Raw genomic sequence first — 15,789 nt, 5'->3', positions numbered from 1 at the left:
GTGCTCAGTCTCCGCAGCACTTTAGCGCGGCCAATGACCCTAGGCTAAACCAAAGTTCTTTTCCAAAGGTACCGGTAGTATGATACGGCCAGGGAGCTTTCCCTGTGACGTGACCGGCAGAAAAGGTCTGCACGATTGCCACACTTGAAGTATTCCTAATCTCGTACTCTGTAAAGTCCTAGGGAACTAAAAAGTGGGGAAATCTGAACGAGTAGACTGCGGGGGGTTCCCAAGCGATCCCTTTTCGTAGTAACTTGGCACGGTTATCATTGCGTTTCTGTTGCTGCGCGCAGAGAGTGTTGGACTTGGCTAAGTCTGGGCTATGGCATGATATGTTAAGCCAAGGCTAGTGGCACAGCGGCTTGGCAGGGGTGTATGATTGGTTGCTGGCGGGGAGGGTGAATACGGGTACCCGTACCGTGCAAATAACTCGGGTCCAAGAAAAAGGAATATGGGAATAATAATATTGTAGGTCGTAGATATCGGGCTGGTATAGTCCCACCGACCATCCGCCCCCCCCAAAAAGAAATGCGGCTCGGGGGGATGGTAGGTGTATTCCCAGTCTCACAGTCCTTCCTAAATTTAGTATCCCAAATTTTTCCATTTCCATGAACCTTGGGGTCAAAATCAACGCAAGCATCACCACTGAGGGTCTATCTACACACAGTACTACAATTCGCGCTGGCCGGTGTAGGCGGCGAACGTGTTTATGGGGGCCTGCTAGATGTTCCCGAATAAGTCGTTGGAGGGCAGAAGGTCTGGATTCCGGATGATGATCGAGCGCATTGAGTAATCGCTGTAGTCTAAAACATTTTGCTGCCGTAAGATACCAGTTGCGCTGGCCGAGGCAGTCTCGATCGTTCCTGGCAAGCAGGGTCCTGGAAGCCGAGGGAGTTCATAGCCACTAGGTTGCAGTCCCTGTCGGTGGGGACGTGGGGTGGAGAGGGTCATTTGGTTGGAAGTCACGTGTTGTTGCGGAGGAGGGAACACACCCAAAAGAAAGGATTTAACTGGTGATATTTTTTTTTCCGAGTTTGAATTATCATTGTAATGGCGGAACCACTAATGAGAGTAAATGGGCTCCCTTTCGGCGTGGGGCATTGAGACATCTTATAGATCGGTATCATACCGCGACATATGCTATTTGGCTCCTTGGCGTAATAATTCGTAAGCAAATGTTTCAGTCTTATGAGCTTAACCCTAACTTTAGGTCAGTTAAGAGAGCTGCTCAGTATGCCCTGTCAACCACATACCAGAAGTACAAGTATGATACCTGGGGATTCAATACCATATGGTCCTACCTCCCTACTTATTAGGTACGGAATTATACAACTCATCCAATCTCCTCTTTCGTCCGTCCTGATCTCTAGGCCCCACAACAACGAGGCATACCCACCAAGCCGTGCGGAATGAACGGGTGGGTGGAAGGAAGAATGGAAGGAGGAAAAATGAGAGCACAAATTGGATCAGCCGATATCCCTGACCTGGCCAAAAATATAGAAGAAAGCTTCCAGCAAGATCTCCCCATTGCCAGGAGCTGGGTGTAGACCTTCTAGAAAAGGAGCATATCGTTTCTAACTCCCTCGAGACCTCGAGGAGGGTGCGGTAGCTTGATACTATTATGCATGGAATCGGTCGTCGATCGCTTGCCAGCTTAGTAACTCACTTTCAGGCCAAGCTGTAACAGTAGGATACCGGTAGGCATAGCGCCACAGCCCATGCTCATTAGTGAAAATCCCCCCGTTCGAGAGGCGGACTTACTTTTAAGAACAGCGTTCACCCGCCTGGTACGTTTCTGGCCGTTTATTTCTCTGGCCATTGTGGTCCTCGACCAGAGCTCGCAGGCGCCGGAAGGGACTCTATCGCACAGCTTTTCTTGTCTCACTTTCCTAAGGGACGCAAGTTTGAGGACATACCATCGACCAGTTTTCAACCCCCAGTTACTGAACTATGCTATGGCGCATTTGCAGATAGACCTATTCACGTCAAATAACTCCTAAATTTGGGCCGGGACACCCGTACGATCTACCACCAACTAGCGCCCGGGAATTATGTGACGTTTTTCCCGGGGAAACCCGCTAAGTAGGAGGAAGTAAGATACAGTATACACAAACCCGCACAAGACAAACACCAAAACAATGCAAATAACGCTAGGATTTTAGAATAGTAAATATAAAGTTTAGAACTCGGCAAACAGCACAAGGATCAGAACAAGAGCATTAAAAAACCCCCCAATAAGCACCTCCTTTAGTATAATACTTTCTTCAGGCGTGAGCATGCTAGCGGACTGGCTCGAACGCATTAATTTAATTCATTACACGGAACCTGTGAGCACTTACGAGATTTGCAGAAGGCTCTATGGGTTCGTAAAGAAATCCAACAGAACCCAGGTGGCGTGCTTTAGTCAGTTTACCTTTCAGTCAGAAAAAAAACCCCACTATAACCTCCGAAAATGCAACTGAATAAAGAATACTAACATCGATGCTATCACCGCTCTCCCTGGCAGCATACATCCCCTCCAAAATGGTTACCTTCTGGGTAATCAATGCCTTCTCCGTAATCCCCATACTCTTAGTTCGTAATTCGAATTCATCAAGCCTCGCCACCTTCTGTACTCCCACAGTGCTTGCCCCAGGCCCGCGCTCTTCAGGCGCAACTATATTACCTTCGTTAGTACCTCCCCGGAGGTGGGTTTATGAAAAAGGGGGGTTACTTCCTCCAGCCACAAAGCGGTCGTACTCGATCTTGTGAAGGCATATCCAAGTAGCTTTATTTTCACCAGTGCGCTTATAAACCCCGGGGCGTCCAAGGTGCCTCTTGAGGTATCCATGTGGTCTATCCCCCCTAAAAACCAAGGGGCAGCCCGGCACTGGGCAGGCGAGTGCAAGTGGCTTGGGATTGGCAGGGCTGGGATCGGACAGAGCTTTTGAAAGCTTGGGGGGGGGAGTGGGGTTTTGCGGGGAAGTTCTTCCATTCCGAGAGGAGGCGGCGGCGGTGGTGATGGGCAGGTAACGTCCCGGTGTGCTTTCATGGGGATCATGAGACATGATTGCGGGCTGGAGATCTGGTCGATCGTAACGAGAAGTACTTGTTAATTTTGTGTGAAGATAGAGGTGGAGTTGGAGTGGAGGTCCGTATGTCGGTTACAGTGGAGGAGGATAGCAGAGGGAATACTGGGGGTAGAACAGAGGGAACCCTATAGGAGGGCAGCAGAAGAAATTCTCTGGGAGGACGGTGGGGGCTCATGCTGCGGCGGATATCTGGGTACTCAGGGCTGAGGGGGCGCCCTGGAAGCCATTGGCGAAGCGGAAGAAGGCTACATAGTTTCTCCAGCTCTGCCTTCGATCGTCACATCTCACTCATAGGCTTTGGGATACCTCTGATTCCTCCATCGAAAACTTGCATCGCCAACTCATAGGAGGACACAGCTAATCAAGGCACTGTACCTTCTCTTGTACGAGTGCATTGATATGTCTCATTCGTACCACAATCCAAAGCTATGGAATAAAGGAAGAGATGTATGCGGGCACCTTAGAATCGACGCACAATGCAATCCAGAACCAGAGCACTCATCCTGATGTAGTATACAACGCTACTGCTTTGGGAAATATATTGGCCTATTCCTCAGCCAAATCATTTTTCCCATATGGTTCGTGCAGCCCGAAAAAAAAACACCAGCAATTAGCATTTTTAAATGATTATACCCCTCCACTAAGATAAAATATTGCTTCAAAAAAACCAGTAGGCTATTGGGAATGCTAAAGAGAAGAACGTAGTAGTTTTTTTGAAGCAATTACAGATCTCGATAGTGAGATATAATCAATTGACGAGTTGTTAATTGTGGCACGTTCGGATTGCACGAACCATCCACGCGCCAACCCCCCGACTCCACCCCAATTTTTCCTCGGTTTTACGAGCTATCATAGCAAGAAACAGCCCTCTAGAATAAAACCCACTCCGTGGGTGAGTTCTTTGCATGACTTAAGATCACTATACAAAAGGAAAGCAAAAAGATATGGCATGCGATGTTGATGTTTGTCGAAAAGCTAGGCCATTTTGGTTGTCATTTGAGGCACATTCTGTGGTGCCGGCGCTATACTCATATATCAGGTCTAGTGGTGCGGCAGGTCCCAGCAACGGAAAGAAGTGTGCGATTCGACTTGAGAAAACAAAGGAGGGGAATCTGAGAAGGGGTTACCTGAGCTATGGTCTGCCGGCTAGCGCTGAGGTAAGGACCAACTTCTCGCCGCAGGATCAAGCCTTAAGAGAACTAGTTCATCTGCACTCCAAGCCTTGGAACCATAATTATCATGCCATAAAATTCGGTTTCCCGAACCCCCAACCCTCCCAAATGTTTACTTACCCCAGCCCGCCTCTGTATGATACCATGCCATTCTGCAATATACCTTTCAGGTTAATGGGAGAAGAGCCCCGCCATGTTCTCAGCCCTCGAAATCGAGCTCAGGACTCAGAGACTCAAAAAAATAACAGATCCAAAGATTCTTCTATTTATTGGCGATAATAGCCGGTTCCCCTCCTATTCCGCATTGCTCATGGTCGGGGAAAGCAAGTGTGACTCCCCAAAAAGGCACGCTTATATAATACAGATTATCAACTTCATATCATTCCGTACAGTTAATGTAATTAATTCCCAGTTACAAAATATTACAAATAAAATTCTGAAGTTGAAAATATATGAAGACAACTAAATGGGAAGGGATAATACAGAAAAAAGTAGATGGAAGTACAATCATAAAAGAAGTTATTGGGAAGATTTAGGAAATAAATCGGGTTGTAATTGTTCACAAATGATATATTATATGGTTCTATTAGAGAAATGATAATGTTTCTAGCCCTGGTTAGAAACAATATAACCTACTAGTATGTACAGATCATAATAAGTGGTTGGTAACCCGTGCTTTCCAAGTCTATCCTACAAGAAGAAAAAAGAAACTGAGCGTCACACTTGCTTTCCCGTCACGTTTTCCCCGACCACGAGCAATGCGAACAGGCTATTACTACCTGGCCATTCCAATAGTGATCGGAAATCCTGGTGCTTTCAGGGCCGAAGGCATGCTAAGTTTTCCGGATACTTTTAGAATAGCTAAATATATTGCAAGGCACCGGGCCGGGAAAGCCCAGAGGCATGGCCCCGCCGAAGAATTATCAAAATTAGATCGAGGGTGAAATCATTGCGCTAAACAAAGAATACGGTATCATATCATATCATATAAAAACAACAATGCCCTAGCCCGATGGTGCTTGAAGCTGAAGTTCTCATGCAAGGCTCGATCGCCACTAGCCCATTGGTAGCTCTAGCGATACTCTCGCTGCTGCCTTTCTCTCTTCGTGGGCACCCGGTTCTGCTGGAACTTCCAGCGCCCCAGAAACACCTTGATGGGTTGGCTTCTATTCACATAGGGGGGGAGGCTACCAAATGTATGCCAGGGAGATGACCGGATCTGAACCATAGAACAGTAGAGTAGCAGACCCTAATTATACCACATCCCGGCTCCACAAAAAAACAATTTGATCCATTGCAGATGTCACAGCCCGCGTAGGAGATTCTTGTCCTTGTACTAGGCACTGTAGAGCTGTTGCAGTCAGTTTGAATTACTACCAACATTGACCGTACCTTCACTAGCCGCCCCTCCAACATAGGTCAACCACCCTATCGAGCAACCCACGATACAAGCAGAGTAGCGAGAAAACAACTGCAATTATTTCATTGATTTTCTACTCTATGCACAGGGAACCTATGAGATAATTAAATTGTGTAACTAACACGAGCTGAGAATAGGGCAGGTGAACAAATAAAGTAAATGTTAAGTACCAATTTCCAGGGAAAAGAAATTGCAACAAACCTATCAAATTCAAACATACCAACCAGATTCCCAGCAGAATCCCTCCATAGCAGAACTCCAATACGAGTGTTCTATATAACACAAGGAAGTACATCTGTACCTCCCCACAAACTTTAACGAGTGACAATCTATGATATCAATCCTAGACTCTTGGTGAATTTCAATAACCCCCACCAAGTCCCCTCCCAAGTACTTCATTAAGCTCACCCCTAACCCTTTCAAACCCCCATTGCCAGTCGTCAAATGAATCCCTTACAAGGGTAATTCTCCATGCACATTTCCCAATTGCAATAATAGTCCCCTGGTAGACCCTATTGGGGGCAATCAACCTACACGCCATCTCTTCAATCCTGCCCACGCCCCCATTGAAAATATGGAGTTTTTGAATACGATGCAAAGAAGGAACGTAGAGGAGAAAGTGTTTCCAGGCCCCCTCTGGGACCCAGAGCCCGAGATGCATGAGACGATTACCGTGATGGAGCAGATAGGCTATCTGGTGTGGAGAAAGATGCCATTGTGGCTTTAGGGTTAACTTCTTGAGGTTATGGAGGGTAGGGTAATGTTCGAGGAAAAGGTTTTTTGTGCGGTCCACTGCGGGCGAAGGCGAACCTTCGCTTCTGATTGTTGTAAAGTGGAGCTCTTTTGTAGTTTTATCAGTAGACTCCATTGCTAGGTCAATGAATGCCCAGCCAGTGGCACGGAAGTACTCAAGACCAGTCCATTTAGGACCAATCTTAGACCCCATGCGCATGCAGCCAATAAGAGATAGACTCTTGACATTTTTTATTATAGCAGCATCGACTATAAACCCCGACAAAGTCAATGTATGGACGCACGAGGTACGGCCTTTCCAAATAGGTGGCATCTTTGGAGCGAATGTCCCTGTTGGCGAGACCAGCCAACCTTCCTCATCAAAATCATTTGGATATCTGGTCCTGCTAATGACTGGTAGTTCAACTTGAAGGACACGAAGGGTGGTAAGTTCCCCGATCAGTTTCCACAGCCCCATGTACCACGGTCCACCTCTCGTCGGAAGGTTGGTGAGCCTTAGGTGGAATAGAGAGAGTTCAGAAAACAGAGAAATCTTTGGCCTGTATTTCCTAAGGAGAGATTTCTCCACAACCCTCCAGTCATCAACATTCCTCTGTATCCTAATGGGTTGGGCAATGTTTATTTCTACTCTCCTTATGGTACTCACCGCCGCAATGGTAGCTATAAGCCCTCTTCGCAATGGAATGGCTGTGTCAAGAATAAATGTTTCCAAACCCAAAGCATAGTTCAAAAAAGTAGCCAGCAAACGATTCACCTCTTTGATCCCACCATCCTCTTCGATGCTTTCCGCCTTTATCAACTCAATAACCGTTTCCGAATTGAGCATCCGCTCTCCACTCGAATCACGAATATCGTCGGTTGTAAGGGGCACTGCTCCGTCACAGAGCTTAATAGAGTTTTCCTCCCAGCCAGTGCCAATTCTAAAGTGTTTCACATATCGGCTAAGTTTAATGCGATTTCCCGGTTCAGTCAGAGAATCCAATAGTTCAGAAAGGTAGGCATAGGAGAACCCGTGGGGTTGGTTAGTGCAAAGATTGATTTCTGCATACAGATGCGGATCAATCGCCTTCTGGAGTGATTTTGAGCAACGGGATAGGCGCGACAAATCCCACGGTTCCATCTATTTTGTATCAGCGCTCCTGAAATCCAAAAAAATTGAGAGGTTAATTGTGACTTACAACAGTAGAAAGATTCTTCCACACTCTCTCTGGAAAATCGATGAGAGCGACCCCAGGAGGATGGCCATGGTGGAAATGCATCCTTGCATTAGCTTCCAGTTGGCCATTAACACTATGGACTTTGGCCTCCGGTATGTCTCCCTGTAGGCAGTACCGGATATTTAAATCATCCCCAGTTTGGGGTTCCTGGATCACCTCTTTGTCCGTGATAGACATAGGTATGGTGCTTGGTGAGCTCTTGTACGTGTCGCATTTCTGGTGAGTCCTGTCCCCGGGATACATGGTCTCCCCATAGAGCTCCATTAACGAGCCTGAACAGAAATGTAATTCGGGAAGGTAAGGGGCCCCAGAGGGTGCTTTAAAATCTTGCCGTGAGGTCTCTGTTGCTGATGTTCCAGACTCAGAGAATGGTAGACAGGAAGGATGGGTGGGTGGAGAGGGTATTTGTACTGATTGTGAGAAGTGCGGAGTACTTTGTTTACGCCCAAGGTGGGAGAGAGCCTTAGAAACTGCGGAAGACAATATTTGAGAATGGCGTGAAGCCACCGAACAGGCAAAGCCCTGGATGGAGCTCCGAGGATTTTTCATTGGAAAAGGATCAAAAAAGGGTTGAGGTGCAACAGATTTTTGACTTGTTAGCGGCAAGAGGATGGAAGGTTTGGTTAAGGCCATATCTTCCATTTCGAACTGAAATGGAAAAACTTTTTGTGTTGCAATGTGAGGAGCAAGGTGTAGTATGATAAGCTGTTAAGGAGCAGGTTTGGTGGCTCCCCTGGCCCTACGAGCGCGTAAACAAACACTATAATAGTATAGACTACTGTTGTATTTTACAATGTCATAATATTATTATTATGTCTTTAAAGAAGCCTCGGAACAAGAAAACAGAGACACGAGAAGTCAGAATCCTGCTCCCATATTCACTTCCTGGTTAGAACTTTCTATGAAAGCAAATATATGCTGCAGGGGTGGCGGAGCCTGCACTGGAGCCCCTCATTAACTATAGTCTGCCGTGCGATTAAATATAGTGAAGTTTTTTTTGTCCTTTGTTTTTTTATAAATATCCTCGGGTTCCTAGATCGACACCCCATAGACCTCTTCATACTAATAGCACAAGTCAACATACCTAAGTATATCTGATAGTTTTAGCATTAATGAATGATACCTTTCCCCTCAAGCAAGAGCAGATTGTATAGGTGATACCGAAAACCTAGGTCTAACTGATGCTCACGGTCACCAAAAACTACTTGAGGAGGTATGATAGCAAAAGCATAAGTTTCATATTTTAAAGTGCTTGAAGAAATCAACCTCTTGTCCCTCCAGCCGCGCCGAGCCATGATATTCTAAACTCATGTCAGTTATTTTCACCGCTCCACAAACACAACTTATCGTCCATGTCCCTAGGCTTCAGTCAAATCTTCACCCTGTTTCAAACCCTCCCTTCCTGTGGGTCTCCCCCATTTCTCTAAGTTGGCCAACTCCTTTACTTCATGCACAGAAATCAATTCGGTCAGGTTTTCGTCGGACATCGCCATCACCGCTAGGCAGTCCACAAATGCTGCTGCCCACTTTCCTGGCTGATCTCCACTCTCCATGAGCTTTTCCGCTCTCTCTGCAGCAATGTTATACATTCCGATAGCACTAATAACTGGCCCAATCAAGCTTTCATCAACTGGAGCTGCGGCACAAAAAGCTGCAATAACCGATCCCAGAGCGCACCCAACCTAGCATTGAAAATTAGACATACAGATCAAACCAAGTAGGGGCAGATAAAAACATACTCCGGTAACACGAGACTGGTATGCAGATCCATTGGTAAGACAGAAAGTGCGAGCGCCATTGGATATATAGTCCTTCGGCCCGGTCATGAGGACGATATTATCTAAGACCTCATGTCAGAATGCCTCAATACTATTAAACACCAATACCATACTTTCCAAACTAGCCAAATCGTGAACAACTTTGGCAAGCTCTTCTTCACTTCCTCCCTCTCCAGCTCCATCGACACCTCTCATTTTTGCTGTTTCTAGCCCAGCCAAAGATCTGATTTCGCCCTCATTTCCCTTAATGACAGTACAGTAGCCCGCCCCCACAATCATTTGGGCAAACTCCCGGCGGGCATTGGTAGCGCCTGCACCCACCGGATCAAATATTACGGGATTCCCACGAACATTGTGTTCCCTCAGGGCCCCTAGAAAGAGGTCTTGGGACTCCTTAGAACTGGCAAAGGTGCCCATATTAAGCACACAACCCACATTTGGCAAGGCGGCGAGATCGGCAAACTCGGCGGGATTCTCCGACATGATCGGAGAGGCACCAATAGCCAGAGATATATTCGCTGAGATAGATTTCACGACATTGTTTGTGATGTGATGAACCAATGGCTTGTGTTTGTGGATGTTGTCCCTATATATCGGGAAATCTTCTGTTCGGAGAGAATAATCCGTGGGCACAAATAGGGGAGGCCAGTTTACGGTTTCATGGAGTAAATTGCAAGCTCCCACGGGCAGCGGTGAAGCCATAATAGCAGAAACAACAGCCACCCCATCGAGCCGTCTTCCAGAAATATCTTTGGATTGGAATAACACGCGCTGGACGTTACCGTGGTTTATCCCGCCAATTGCTACAGCCTGCATCGTAATGGGTATGGCAGAAAGTAATGAGCGGACACCCGATGTACCCAGCGGGGGGTTGTGGTCAGGTTTGGTAGGGGTTGAGAAAACCGGCCCAATCCCAAGATATGTCGGATCCAGCCCCAGAGCTTTCTCAAGCTGCTCATGGTTGGATACCGAGAGGCCGATGATCTTTTCCGGACCTAATAACTTTCGAGCTGTAGGAACATCTGCTCGCTGTTGGTGTGCTGCAAGCCAAGTGGAGCTTAGGAATAGAGATAGGAGAATTGATACCTATATCATCCCACCCCAAGTGAACTCCTTCACATCCAACAGCCAATGCAACATCTACACGATCGTTGATAAGCAGGGGCACCCCATTCTTAGAGGTGAGAGCATAAATATCGCGAGCAAGCTCAATAAATTTAGCGGTGGAGAGGTGTTTCTCGCGTAATTGAACAATAGTCGGTGGGTGCTTGGCTGATAGACATGCTTCTACCTGAGAATAAACAGTCGAATTGAAAGGCAGGTTCACGGAATCTGTCACCAGATATAATTCGAGGTTTGGTCGGGGCGGCGGCATCTTGAAATTCTGTAAAGCCAAAAAAGGAGAGGCTTTTAAGATGAGTTCGAGATGAACTTCGGTTACACTCGCGAGGAGGGGTAGTGATGTCACAACGTGGGGAAGGGTTGTCCGTCACACAAGCAAAGGATGGAAAACCGGACAAAATAGCGATATCATATTAGTCTAACTTATATACTCAAACCCCTTCCCTTACTTCTCTAGGAGTACGACGAGTACTGACCACGGGACCCTTTGAACGAAATTCATTGAGTCAGAATCTCCTACTTAACAGATAAAAAGGAGGACTTATTTGAAATGTCTCAACACTCATTCCTTCCCTGTCTTTCCCAGGACCCTGGCAAGTAAGGTAGAGCGCGATCATCTATATACACCGCTCTGCCCAACTGACCTCCATTAATTGCTCTCATCGTCCATCGAATTTTTCCAGTATGCGCCCCCTCGACCCCACTATTTCACGAACCCTATGAGAACCCCTCCCGTTCCCTCCCTCAACACATTCGAGTTTTATTGACTCAAATGTTACAGGTTTGGTACTACTTCGGCTCTTTCAACATGGCCGACACCAAGAGAACCATCCCCAGAGTTCTCACGGTTGCCGGCTCCGATTCCTCCGGTGGGGCCGGAATCGAGGCAGACCTCAAGGTAATCACAGCAAACGGTTGCTATGGCATGACAGCCATCACTGCTCTCACTGCACAAAATACCCTGGGGGTTGACAGTATTCACTATATCCCAGGGTCTTTCCTTCGCGGTTGCTTAGAGGCCGTGCTTTCTGATATCGGGGCAGATGTGGTTAAAACTGGTTACCATCCCTATTTCCTTAGAATCGACCGGGCCTAACATTCGTATCCTCGGAGCAGGTATGCTAGGCAGTGAGGAGAACGTTTTCGTGGTCGCGGAGACCCTACAAAAATATGGCATCACTAAAACTGTCATCGATCCGGTAATGGTATCTACCACTGGATCTAAGCTTCTGCCCGAGGGCGCTGTGAATGCGGTACGGGAAAAACTTTTCCCATTGGCTTTAATTCTTACTCCCAACATTCCGGAAGCTATACAATTTCTACCAGGACATCAACCGTTAGACTCCCTTGATAGACTCATTTCTGCTGCAAAGGTTCTCGGAGGGATGGGACCCAAAAACATCTTACTTAAGGGTGGGCATTTGCCGTTTCGTAGGTCGGAAGGAGGTTATGTGCCCGCGGGAAAGGAAGAAGAAAAAGAGACCATGATTGATGTCTTTTGGGATGGGAATGATCTTGCATTGGTTGAGAGTCCGTACGTGAACACTAGGAACACCCATGGTACCGGGTGTTCTTTAGCTTGTAAATCCCCTCTCCCCATTACCCGCATAATTATTAAGCGAAACTGTAGCGGCAATTGCATCAAACCTCGCTCGTGGAATGGAGGTTCCCGAAGCAGTCCGGGCAGGTTGCAACTACGTCTCTGCCGGGATATCCTCGGCGTTGATGCTCGGAAGAGGGCATGGGCCTATCAACCATTTGCACAGCAACTACATCATGCCTTTCTCTCCGTTCGTCTCTCTTCCCACATCCCAATCCAATACTAATTGGCCATAGTGGGCGCTTCGTTGACTACCTTTTGAACCATCCCTCAGTGAAACCAATATGGCATGCATATACTCACCATCCGTTTACAACCCAATTAGGGGCTGGCACTCTTCGAAGAAAGTCATTTCAGAATTACATTGTCCAAGACTACCTCTTTCTGGTTGCCTCTCCACCCACACAAGAGATTTCAGTCCTATTGACCTTAGGCAGATCCAATTTGCTCGGGCAAACTCTCTTGCAGGCTACAAATCGACATCAACTGCGGCAATTTCGAAGACCGCATCCATTATACAATACGTGGTAGCCGAGACCGTCCTTCACCTCGACTACTGCTCCCGCTTTGGCTTAACCCAAACCCAGGTCGAGGAGACGGAGGAATCACTAGCATGTACAGCATACACCCGCTTTGTGTTGGATATCGGAATGAGTCAGGACTTGTTCGCACTTCAAGTTGCGATGGCGCCCTGTTTGCTTGGCTACCAAGAGGTTGCCCTCAGGTTAGCAAAAGAAGGCAAGAAAGATGACAATATATACTGGGAGTGGGTAGAGAACTATTCCGGAAAAGGTTATGGCGAGGCGGTGATCAAGAGTCGTGAGTTGTTGGAGGCCTCCGCGCAGGATATCGGAGTAAAGAAAATTGGTGAGCTGGTAGCGATCTTCGCAAAGGCTACCAAGGTAAGCTCTTCCCCACATCATCGAGGAGAGACTAACAAGGCGGGGCCTAGATGGAGAGGAACTTTTGGGAAGCGGGACTTGAGTGCAGTTAGAGATAATCTAGATAAAATTGATGACATCTCAAGAGTGGGGGCTGTCCTGGTTTCAAATTACACATCACTGATTATCACTCGCAATTGATAGCCGAGCGACGCGAAGTGCACAAACCCAGAAGAGGGATTTGTGCGAAAAAAATTGTCTAAAAAGTCCCGCAATAGCGCAGAGAAATAGTAAGGTAGCGGCTTGCACCTACAGTGCCGGTATGTGATGTGAATAAGAATTTCTATAAGAGCCCCTACCCTCATCGACACCGCTCGGCCCCGATCGGGTATCGCCCTCGATAACAGCAGGCTTTGCGAAGGTAAATAATTATGATACTACTGTAGATAGAAAGTCAGAGACCGGAAGGTTACAACTGTCTGAAAAGCCATCAGAATTCCAGGGCGCTGCGCCCTCTCCCATTTCATGCACCTGTACGAGTAGAATAAATAGTCGTGGTACAGTACTCGTAAGCTTCTGACATTTGTGAGCGGAACTGCTACCGCATTCCACCAAAATCCTGAGGCTCCGGGTGATCACTTTTGGCCAGGGTATGACAGCAGTTGCGTTGACAAACGTCAGAAAAATTGCGAGTATCATAGAAGGTATGGGTGCCAAGCGCTCGAAATCAGCTCCCAAACCGCCCCTCCCATCAAAAAAAAACCAAGAACGAACACGCCCCAGGAACAACTATAGAGATGTTCAGAATGGACTCCCCTCCAATTCTATACTCTTTTTTTTTTCTTCTTTTTTTTGATAGAGTGCATTTGGCCGAGAATGATAAGGGTGGATATTTTTGGGCGTGTGAACACACGTATAATATGATACAATTGTGCGCCAAGGCTCTAATTTTGTAAATATTACTAAGCAAACCGAGGCTCTGTTTTTGGGTAGGATATGATACGATACGAATAACCAGCCTCCCCGGCCACCCGGATAAATCCCCACCCTCACCGGACAGCTAAACCGAATCAAGGAACATTCCAGCGGTTTTTCGGTCAGGTGAAACCCACCAAGGAGCATCCGTCTAATCCGTCCGGGGTGGGTGTGCGCCCGGGTTGGAACTGTGAGGTTGACTACCGTAGACTATCAGATGGATCTGACTGAAGAAGGGGTGTGTGCGGCACATGAGCAGTTTCCAGAGGTACTTGTAATCAGTGTGATGACATCCTCCCAAGTTCTTGATTAGATGTAATAAGTGACGCCAAGTGATGGGACTGCTGAGCTGTGCTAAGTGGAAACAACTGGTGTTCGGGATTGAATGATAAGGAATCAAGATATCTTGTTCAAGTTACAAATAGTCCAAGTAGAAACGAGATCTGGTTATGGTCGTGCTACTGAATTGTAAATATTATCGAATATCTCTTCGTTTATCATACTCAGGCTCGGATATGCTATTTTTCGTATTCTTCAATTTTTCCCAATACCATGTACTGTCGTTTGAAATCAATCAACTAAATTTAAAGGCTGTGTTGAATACTAAAAGTGTTTGATAGAAAAGTATGATAACGGAAGAAAGCTACCAGTGGTAGTACCTCTTTTCCTCTCATTCTCCTTTCATGCAGAAGGTATTGCATACAAACATAAGGGTATATATTATCTATGAATAACACCGCAACTAATATCCATATATCAATCTCCGACCCCTCAGGGGTGGAGAAGTGACAACCAAAGTGTAAACGATAACACCGTATATTAGTGAGTGATTCCACGCACAGGTCTCAGGGGAGATATTTTGGCGCAAGACTCGGATTTTGCTAGCCAAACTGAATTGGCCGTCAGGTCCCCCAATGGGGCCGTGACGAATCTCAGGTCTCGAGGAACGGGTGTGCATTACGTATCTGGCGGGCAAAAACCTGTCAAAGCAGGGTAACCAAAAAATACTTGTTCCTAATCCCTGTTCGCCAGCATTATGAGAAATTTGTCGCAGCCCTGTTGGAGACTGTACGAGTACGAGTACTCGAGTACCGTACTTGTAACAACCCCCCGAAGCTGTAGTTGTACAACCACTGAGGGCACCGCCAAAGAGCCTCTAGTTCAGCTCCGAATATGAAAGAACAGCTGCTCAGGTTCTGGGGGGAAAGTTCTACTTGCCAATCCATTGGGCGTTGGGGCCCTTTCTCATGATTGATCCCCGTCTTGGCGCTAATGTGTTCCAGATATGGTACAGTACCTTGTCGTACCGTACAGTACAATGCTCGGCTAAATGCCTGGTTCGCGCTGGGGTGCCCGCCAATCGTGTGAAAGAAGTGGTGATTTGGGGGTCATGCATTCTGCGTGGCTTAGCCGCCTCAGCTCAAATCCGAACGGTAATACCCGATAATTCTGCCTACTATAACTCGTACTCGTACTCGAGCGCTGTATGTGCAAGCACTCTCACCCGAATACTTGTGGCGCTCCGTCCTCTACTTGTAATCTGTTAACTCACGTCTTCCTCACGTGTCTTTTGCCAAGAAGCGCCACCAAATATCCATGCTGGCCGGGCCTTCTTGACAAAGAGGCGCGAGTAGAATCGCCGACAGTTATCAAAAGGGGTTTTCTTGAGCAATGCCTTAGGAACAAAATTCGCCCATTTGACAAACTGAAGGAGTAATCGATGATACCTGAGACCTTTTTCTCCTGCTTCAATCAATCCCTGCCATGCACCCTCCATTGGTTTGTACGCGATCACAGCTA

The 15,789-nt window shown here is 47.0% G+C and overlaps 2 protein-coding genes; one reads left to right on the top strand and one right to left on the bottom strand.

The window, feature by feature from the left end:
- Positions 1-8,991: 8,991 nt before the first annotated feature.
- GSTUM_00001710001 (uncharacterized protein) lies at positions 8,992-10,874 on the bottom strand (the record flags this gene model as incomplete). XM_002835745.2 has 4 exons in its annotated part: positions 10,498-10,874; positions 9,525-10,433; positions 9,373-9,473; positions 8,992-9,315 (listed from the first exon to the last, which is right to left on the bottom strand). The coding sequence occupies exons 1-4, from the start codon at positions 10,784-10,786 to the stop codon at positions 8,992-8,994; spliced, it is 1,623 nt and encodes a 540-aa protein (XP_002835791.1). The 5' UTR covers positions 10,787-10,874.
- Positions 10,875-11,052: 178 nt separating this feature from the next.
- GSTUM_00001709001 (uncharacterized protein) lies at positions 11,053-13,162 on the top strand. XM_002835744.2 has 7 exons: positions 11,053-11,215; positions 11,315-11,591; positions 11,650-12,114; positions 12,164-12,323; positions 12,370-12,520; positions 12,571-13,035; positions 13,086-13,162. The coding sequence occupies exons 2-7, from the start codon at positions 11,342-11,344 to the stop codon at positions 13,125-13,127; spliced, it is 1,533 nt and encodes a 510-aa protein (XP_002835790.1). The 5' UTR covers positions 11,053-11,215; positions 11,315-11,341; the 3' UTR covers positions 13,128-13,162.
- Positions 13,163-15,789: the final 2,627 nt, after the last annotated feature.

The sequence above is a fragment of the Tuber melanosporum genome (assembly GCF_000151645.1).
Source record: "Tuber melanosporum whole genome shotgun sequence assembly, scaffold_116, strain Mel28".
In the NCBI taxonomy this organism is placed as follows: domain Eukaryota; kingdom Fungi; phylum Ascomycota; class Pezizomycetes; order Pezizales; family Tuberaceae; genus Tuber; species Tuber melanosporum.
This window is presented reverse-complemented; position numbering and strand designations above follow the sequence as displayed.

Coding starts and splice junctions, on each gene's coding strand:
- GSTUM_00001709001 (XM_002835744.2), top strand. CDS start 11,342: ATGGCCGACACCAAGAGAACCATCCCCAGAGTTCTCACGGTTGCCGGC. Junction 11,592..11,649: donor GGCAGATGTGGTTAAAACTG/GTTACCATCCCT, acceptor TCCTCGGAGCAG/GTATGCTAGGCAGTGAGGAG. Junction 12,115..12,163: donor TACCGGGTGTTCTTTAGCTT/GTAAATCCCCTC, acceptor GCGAAACTGTAG/CGGCAATTGCATCAAACCTC.